The 8,476-nt window shown below is 38.1% G+C and overlaps 2 protein-coding genes across 2 annotated transcripts in view; both read left to right on the top strand.

Moving 5' to 3' along the window:
- The first annotated feature begins 2,320 nt into the window (after positions 1 to 2,320).
- On the top strand, positions 2,321 to 7,420 carry LOC118237353. The gene is made up of 9 exons (XM_035435973.1): positions 2,321 to 2,468; positions 2,752 to 2,970; positions 3,389 to 3,595; positions 3,802 to 4,035; positions 4,527 to 4,680; positions 5,396 to 5,505; positions 5,870 to 5,983; positions 6,142 to 6,282; positions 6,839 to 7,420. Exons 1-9 carry the CDS (start codon positions 2,388 to 2,390, stop codon positions 6,971 to 6,973), a joined length of 1,395 nt encoding a protein of 464 aa, XP_035291864.1. The 5' UTR covers positions 2,321 to 2,387; the 3' UTR covers positions 6,974 to 7,420.
- A 132-nt stretch (positions 7,421 to 7,552) lies between these two features.
- LOC118237354 (ras-related protein Rab-27B-like) overlaps positions 7,553 to 8,476 on the top strand; it is an 18,147-nt gene continuing 17,223 nt past the window's right edge. Inside the window, exon 1 of the mRNA XM_035435974.1 lies at positions 7,553 to 8,476. This exon is cut by the window's right edge and continues 154 nt beyond it. Coding sequence (XP_035291865.1) covers positions 8,273 to 8,476 — 204 coding nt within the window. The 5' untranslated portion in view covers positions 7,553 to 8,272.

Here is an 8,476-nt window from a genome sequence, read left to right as displayed (position 1 = left end):
TGAATACTGCCTTCACCTCTCTCAAACCACTGGATGGGGGCAATCACCATGTTGTGCAATGAGCGAGTCGTTTCTCCAAACAGTTATAATGCCTTCCAACAATGTCCTAAGCTCGCTTAATGGAACGGTACTGCATGTAATATTCACCTTGTTACGACTTTTAATAAAATCTGATGTCATTTGAATGGTAGACCAGAACAGCCGTCTCAAGCAAATGCAGCTCTTAGGTGTTATATATTTCATTTCCCTGCTTGAACAATGCTTTGCCACATGCTCGTTAAAAATGCAAGTAATTTTAAATGATCCGCTTACTCATACCTCTGTTAAATCATTAATTAATTGACTAATTTCTTATTTTCCCTTGTGCTTTTTCACAGCTGTTTTCATTAGCCTGCTGCCATCTCAGACTATTTATTTTTTATTTATTTTTTGTCATTAAGTTCCTTTCTTTTATAATCCTTGTTATATAGTCTAAAGATACGTTAAAAAATGTAAAAATTAATTTTAAAAGTATGCCCAGTCCATCATTATGCACAGTGCAATTGTTTTACACTGAGGGACATCTCATATTTATTTATTACCAAACAATCTAATTAGTCATTTATCTGTGTATTACCAAACTACTGCTGAATTTGGAGTGCCGATAGGATGCCCTGGAGCACAGCTGCAGAAATGCAGCTTGAAAGCCCAAATGGTCACATGCTCAACCCCAAGCCATAATTATGAAAACAATAAAATATGTCTTACTTTCTCTACTGCCGCCATTTACCCAAATTTTTATGTTTTTTTTTTTTTTTTAATATCCTTCAATCACCCTGTTTTATTCTGTCTTTTTATGTACAGCACATTGAGTTGCAACCGCTGTCGGAAATGTGCTTTATAAATAAAATTTGATTGATTGATTGATTAAGTGTCAAAAAATGTGAATTCATATATTTTGTGCTAAAATGCATCTTTTGCAAGCAGAATATATGTTTTAAAATATACTGTAATTTGTGCTCCTTTTCTGCTGCTTTTTAATGAATATACATATTTTTATGCAGAAGTAGAATTTCTGGCTGAATGATTTGCAATGTATCTATCTCAGTGGGAGATTAAAGAATGTGTATCGTTTTTAATATCGGTGAGCATTTTTCAGGGTCTTCTATGGTTATTTTGTCCCTCAGTCACACAGTGCAATGCTCATACATTTTCAGCTCTCTTGGGCTCATAAACTATGATTAGGAAACAAGTGCATGTGTGCACCAATCGCATTTGCAGCTTGGTCCAAAGTTGCGAAAACCAATGCAATATTTTGGTTTTTCTGGTTTAGGATTACAAAACTGCAGCCAACGGTCTGCCTTTTCAGAGGAAGAGTTTTTTAGAAGAGTTCCACAGAAGAGTTTTTTAGAAGCGTTTTTTAAAAGGAATAGTGGCAACATTGTACAAATAAGCAAATTGATTTCTGTAGTGTAGAACATTGCATGTACTATATAAAACATTATTAGAGCCAATAAAAAGTTAAAAAGTAGTCCCTGATTATTCTGTAACTAATGCTTCAGAAATCAAATGTTTGAGAAATAATGCATTTTTAATTTATTCATTTGAAATATCATGATTAAAGATATAAATGACTTAAAGATAATAAATACATTCAAATAACTTAATGAATGTAAAATTAGATAATGTAAAAAATAGATTTTTTGTACTATTGTATGTACTTTGTACTATTTACGTTGTTTATGTTATTTTTCCCTGTATATATATATATATATATATATATATATCCCTCTCTCTCTCTCTCTCTCTCTCTCTCTCTATATATATATATATATATATATATATATATATATTCTGAATTCAAGTTTTTTAAAATAAAAACCACAGGTGGCATAATACTTTTGGCCCTGAGCTGTGTGTATATATGTGTGTGTATATATATATATATATACAATGACACTCTGTCCTGAAAACATCTTAAATTATAAGAAGAATTTTCAAATAACAGCAAATCCTTTTTGAGTTTTCAAAACATTACACATTTCACATGTTCCGTGCATTATTTGTGCATAGATAGTATTTATTCATGAGTACTTTGCAAGGATAAGTATAAATGTAGTTTCTATAAAGTGTTGGTCTTGCAGAATTCACTGTTAATGTGATTCTGAATAACAGGTACAGTTTAAGTGCTGAACATTGCCAAACTTTGTTGTATTTTCAATTGCATGAAAGGAGAAAATTGTTTCACAATAGAAATACTCAGGAAGTTGGTCAACAGGCATTGAAACTGCCACTTGCCAAAAAAGGACGAAGACAAGCCTGTGCAATACCTATAAAAAACAGAAAAGAATAAATTAGTGTCACAGCAAACAGGAGTCCTGCTTGGTAACACACACATTTCTTCAGAAATGGGTGCTATCTCCTACGGAACAAACAGTGAAAAGTTTAACAGCAAAGGCTATGTAGCAGATCCTGAGGACAAAACGCAGGTATGTCACCTCTGGTAGCCTGTTCAGTATGAATGAGAAAAGGCATATGAGATTAAATCTAATGTAATCATTGACACAAATTAATACATAACTTAATTGATATTCTGTATTCCTAATCTACACCATGTTAAAAGCACATTTAATATTTTTGTTGCCCAATAAAATTTCAGAATAAAATGAAGCCTATTATTTTATGTCTAGTAGCAGTTTTGTTCATAAGGGTAATACAGGTTGTAATTAAAAATGAATATTTCTTCACTCTTACATATCTTTTTCCTCTCAGAAATATGTAGTGTGTGCCCACTTCATGAAGACCTTCTGTTTGTGTCTGTTCATGGTGGTTATCACCTTCTCTCTGGGGCTGGCTGTGGTAACACTCTCCCCAAAATTACAAGCCATAAAGGAGAGGGGGCACATGGAGAAGGCTGCTGAAAGGGTTCTAAACATTAGTAACCCCACCCCGACCGAATACAGCTACCTGAACCGCATGCAAAGTTCAAAGGTATGATACTTGGTTATATTTGCAAAAAAAAAGAAATACGTGGGTGAAATGCAACGTTCCAGAATGAACAGGGTATGCGGTTTGTAATAATATTAATCTTAGGGAATTCTTTTTTTATAGGCCTACATAGCCAATTTTAAATGAATATTTTCTGACTTGTATGCAGTACATTATCCTGACTTAGTTTATTTGCCAATTGATAAGTATATTACAAAATACAAAAAGAAAGAAATGAAATGGCCTCTGTAGCCAATTAAATATTATCGGAACTATATATTTCCACAAAGTGCTCAACGTGTTTGTTTTCCTTTGTATGTAACAGCACTCAAAGGCTTTTCACACACTTTGCAAGCTACATACAAGAAACATTATGTTTCTATTGGTAGCTCACCCAGTTCTTCCTCTTCCTCTTCCTCAGAGATTTGTGCTGCAGGGAGGAGTGGTCCAGTGGGCCAGGTACCGGGCAAACCCTGCACATTATGACACCAAGGAGGAGAGAGCATTTGGCGAAAGCATTCACTCAAATGGTGCTCGCATGACAGCTTCCACACTGGAGATCAAACCTAATGGCTGCAGAGTACCCCACTGGCATTTCAACGCTAATGAGCATGGCTACCTAGCCAAGGTAAGACCAAACATTCTGTTAACTCACACTGTGACAGTGCTACAAGCCCTTGTAATGTTCTTACTAAAGCTTCAAGTCAATGGCAATGAAAGCTTTATTTGTGTGTAAAAGAATGTTCATTAATAATGATGTGTAGCATAAGTGCCATATTGGTGTGCCACAATTTTGCCTTGCTGGGATCTGAAGTCTGAAGTGCAAACTTGCAGGGAACAATGTGGATCGGGATCCTGGACTCCGCCCCGTTTGCTGTGACCTCGTACAACGTGACTGTAGGGCAGGTCATCTTCCTGCCCCGGGCCACTCTGCACTGGATGAAGTGTGTGGGACGGGACACTTGCCTCTTCATCCTCTTCTTCACCACCAGCGATGAATTAGTCACACGTGATGTGGATGACGTGTTCTACGCCACACCCCAGGACATTGCTGCACGTTCCCTGAAGGTATGGCTGACGTTCCCTAAAGGTATGTCTGACGTTCCCTCAAGGAGTCACAAGTCCTGCCCTGTCACTTCCTTATAGCCTCACTCTCAGGTCTCAACTGCTGTATAAGGGTTTTACCAAAGAATCTTTAATGAGAAAGACAACCACTTTATAGTTTTGCATATTTTTACCACTAGAGGACAGGCAATAATGAATGGGACTCAATGGCACTCTATCCTGAAAACAAATTAAATTATGAGAATTTCTTTTACAAATTGCAGTGAGGTTAACAAAAAGCCCGAAGTGTGTATTTTAGGCATCTATTTGATTAATATTCATATATGCATAGAACATACTCATTTTTAATAACCATGCTCAGCCAATCAGCATTAAGTAGCCACAATGCTGTTGTCATGTCCAAGCTTTAGAACCAAAGCATTAACACCTAAACTGTACAAGATGTCGGATCGTGTCAACCAATTCAGTGTGTGACATCACTGCTGTCTATCCAGCCAAAGGGTGGGATTAACTTCATTAAGTCCTTCAAGAAGCCGAAAGAAAACCAGGCTGTCAACCTCCCACCAAATCTCAATGAACTGGTGCACAAAGCCAGCTACACCAGGTCCAAGATTAGCCAAGTGTCTAAGTACTTCTTCAATTTGAAAGGTATTTAAACCATGCCCTGCAATTCCTGCAATCAAAGGTCATTATGAGTGATTCAGATGAATCTGTAGAAGACAATTAGCTTTTTAGCAATCTTACCCAGATTCACATGAGAAGACCAATACCAATTGTGTGCATCCCTGTGCTTCTAGTACAAGAACATTAGACAATATGAGCTGCATGCTAACAGTGTTAGCTCTGTCAATGGCTGCAATTGGACAACACTAGCTAGCATCGCTCCTGTATTAAGACCTACACCTCTAGTGAGCGTATTAATCTAGTATCATATGTCAGTTTAACTAGTTTTTCCATTAGTAATGTCACTTTCTTATCTGCGTCAAGTAGGCTATATATTAATTTTTCATGGAAAAAGGCCTAGCTATAGCTAAATTGACAGTACATCACTTTCTCATTCTATTACATTACAAAATAGGTGTTTTAGGTATTAATTCTGAAGATTGTTGAAAAAGGGGGGCAAGGCAGAACAGGCTCATTTCTTACATTTATTTCAATAATATTATTTTTTTTTTAACGTTGTGGATCATAAAATAGGACAACTTATCATTATTTCCCAAACATAAATGGAGGCAACTATTTTAAGAAATTATTTTTTATTTTTCCTTATCCATTCAAGCTCATTGTTTAGACACTTTAAGCCAGGAATAAACTAAACTGTAAAATGCCTCCCTAAGTTAATAATGAATTCTCTGCACTGCAGCGTCGAGGCAGTATAAGTACCCAGGTGGGATAATACAATGGGCTCGTTACACCAAGAAAAAGACTGGGCTGCCATGGGTGGAAAGGATTTTTGCCAAATCTCTCAATGAGGTATGTGCTGAAATTGTATATAAGACAGCTGATAAGATAAGAGTCGCTGACTGTCAGACTACCAGACATAAGACTATTATTAATTGTTGAGCTCTTACAAGAGAGTGAAAAGAGTATTTTGTCAAAAGCTGTTTGTTGTTATTTTGCAGCAATCTATGGCATCACAGTTGTGTTTGCTTCTTTGAGCCATAAAAATAAGATATCCTGTACAGAAAAATTTTCAGTTTAAAATAAACTTGTGTACTTTTAACTCTAATACGATATACATAGTCCCGACTGGACTCATACAAACTCTGTTAGAGTTGATTTAACAGTTAGGATATTACTATGTGTACTTAAATACCTGCCTGGGCTCCTCCCTCAGCACGAAGACACAGTAACCATGGCAACCATGAGGATCTTTACAAGAGGCATGCGGCAGCCTCACTATCACTTCAATGCCCACACCATGGGCTACGTGCTGCGCGGCTGCGGCAGGGTGAGCGACTCTTCGCTCTTCACTCTCCGCCTATCCTTTGCATTTTGCAACATGCACATTTTAAGCATTTTGAGTCACAAGGCTGTGGTCTCCTTGTCATGGTCCCGCAAATACAAACAGACCTGCACAGATGAGAAGCAGCTCATTCTCTATTACAGGTTGGTGTTGACAATAATGCGACCGAATTCCAGATCAGAAGCGGCGATGTGTTCTTCTTCCCTCGTGGAATCCAGCACTACATTAAGAATGTGGGCAAGGGAGACTTGTTCATGGTCATCGCCTTTAGCACTCACGATGAGGTGAGTGACATACGGAAATACACTTCAAAAAATCCGCTGTACTTGGAACAACATTACAACGGAATGAGCATTTACAAAAAAACACAATCATGAGAATATCACCTCCGCTAAATGTTTTCTCACCTGTTTACTGATGGTTTTGTTTTAGCTGAAATGTTTAAATTGAGTTTTGTGGCATTCGGTCTCGGCTGCGCCAGCTGGTGGAGAGAGCACACGCACCTGCCTGGGTTGCGTTAGCTAATCTCTGTTTTACTTTCTTTTGTATTTCTTATTTTAGTTTGTTGTTTTAGTTTATTGTTTTCGCATGGAACACGTGAGAGAGATGGGTGAAGACTTTCATTGATTTGATTTCGTGTTGTTATGTGTGTGCGCGCTCTCTGGCTCTCCATGCGGCAACCAACGGTGCCCCTCCCAGAGGTGTCACGCTAGTGTGTGACTAGGCTATCGATGTCTTTGAATAGAACCAGTGTTGTGGAGTATAATGGTGTGACTCTAACAGTGTTGTGGAGTATGATGGTGTGCCACTAACAGAGTTGGTTTATTTCCCTCATCCCAGCTCCAAACATTGGACATGAACATTTATTTCCAGTCCACCGCAGACTTCATTCTGGCACAGCTCTTCCTGAAGAAACAGGAGGAATTCCACAAAATTCCAACCTTCAAACAGGACCAGGATATCAACTTGCCTTAAACTAGCAGGCCCAGCCATTCATGTCAAAAATCATGCTTACACTTTTCATTAAGAAGGACTGAGTCTGTAATGTACAGCATGTCCAAATAATCTTTTATTGTTTATCTTATAATGAAATTTAAGAAATCCAAAAAGTATTATTTAATGCGATCAATTGCTCTTTCAAAATGAAACCATGCCTTGATTTTAGGAATTCTTCTTCTTTTTCTTCTTCTCTTTGTATTTCAGTAAGTAAGACACTTCTTCATCAAAATTTATAAAATCAGAGTTGCTTAGTTTACTCACCTAGCCTTATGCCTTTAAAAGCCTCAGTGAGCAGAATCGGCTGCTTTCCAAATGTGTTTGCACAGCTCACAGCATACGTCTGTTATGTGAGTTTATATATGGCATTCAGCATTGTTTTGTTTAAAACATAATTTAATAAATATCATGCATTTTTTGGCTTAATATTTGGTTGAGGTGGTCCATGCCTGTACATGACAGCTATTACTAAATATTTGGCCACTTGAAAAGCCATTATCACGTCTGACTGGTCACTGTCTCAACAACAATATCATCCTTTGAAAGCCATGCCATGCACACAGATTGTACAAAAGAAAAATCTTCCTGGCATTGGTTACCAAACCCACGTGTCCTCTTAGAGGGAAAGGTCACTGAAAATCAATGCAAAGTTATTCTGAGTATTCACCTTTATCCTATGATGAAACATTTCTATCCTCGTGGGAGTTGTCTCTTCCAGGATGATAATGCCCCTATCTATAGGGCACGAGGGGTCATGGTTTGAGGAGTATGAAAATTATTGAGTCATATGCTATGACCTTCGCAGTCACTCGATCTCAACTCAGTTGGTAGACAGTGCCCTCCACCACCAACACCAAAGGAGGGAGTATCTTTTAGAAGGGATGGTGTTCTATCCCTCCATAGGAGTTCTGGAGACATGTAGAATCTATACCAAGGTGCACTGAAGCTGTTCTGGCAGCTCCGCGACCCTGCCCAGGATAAGTGGGTATAGATAATGGATGGATGGATGGATAGAAGGTTCTGATAATTACCAGTTGTTTCATTTTAACCTCTTCTTTGAAGTATGCTCAAACTTATCTTTTCTTTACATTACATTACATTACATTACAGGCATTTAGCAGACACTCTTATACAGAGCAACTTACACAACTTTTATATAGCATTCACCTGTGACCTTTAGGTTACAAGACTAGTTCCTTACCCATTATGCTACACTGCCGCCCCTTTTGATGAGTATCTGATATGTCATATCTGTCTATGGTTTGAAAGGCCAGCAGCATGTACTGTACAGAGAATAGAGACTGTAAGTGCAGCCTAGGGCTGCGAGGGAGAGAGAAGCGGGCCCATTGGCCAGATCCCAGTCTGAATCCCACTGAGACACACCTGGAGCTCAGGGGCATGTACGTAACCCTACCTGCATGGTCTCTCTATCCAGGACAAATGTCTTGGCTCTGCTCTGAGTGTGTGGTCTGGCTTCCTGCA

Source organism: Anguilla anguilla, chromosome 10, assembly GCF_013347855.1.
Source record: "Anguilla anguilla isolate fAngAng1 chromosome 10, fAngAng1.pri, whole genome shotgun sequence".
NCBI classification, from domain to species: Eukaryota; Metazoa; Chordata; class Actinopteri; order Anguilliformes; family Anguillidae; genus Anguilla; species Anguilla anguilla.
Note: the sequence above shows the minus strand (reverse complement) of the source record. Positions and strands in the feature narration are given on the sequence as shown.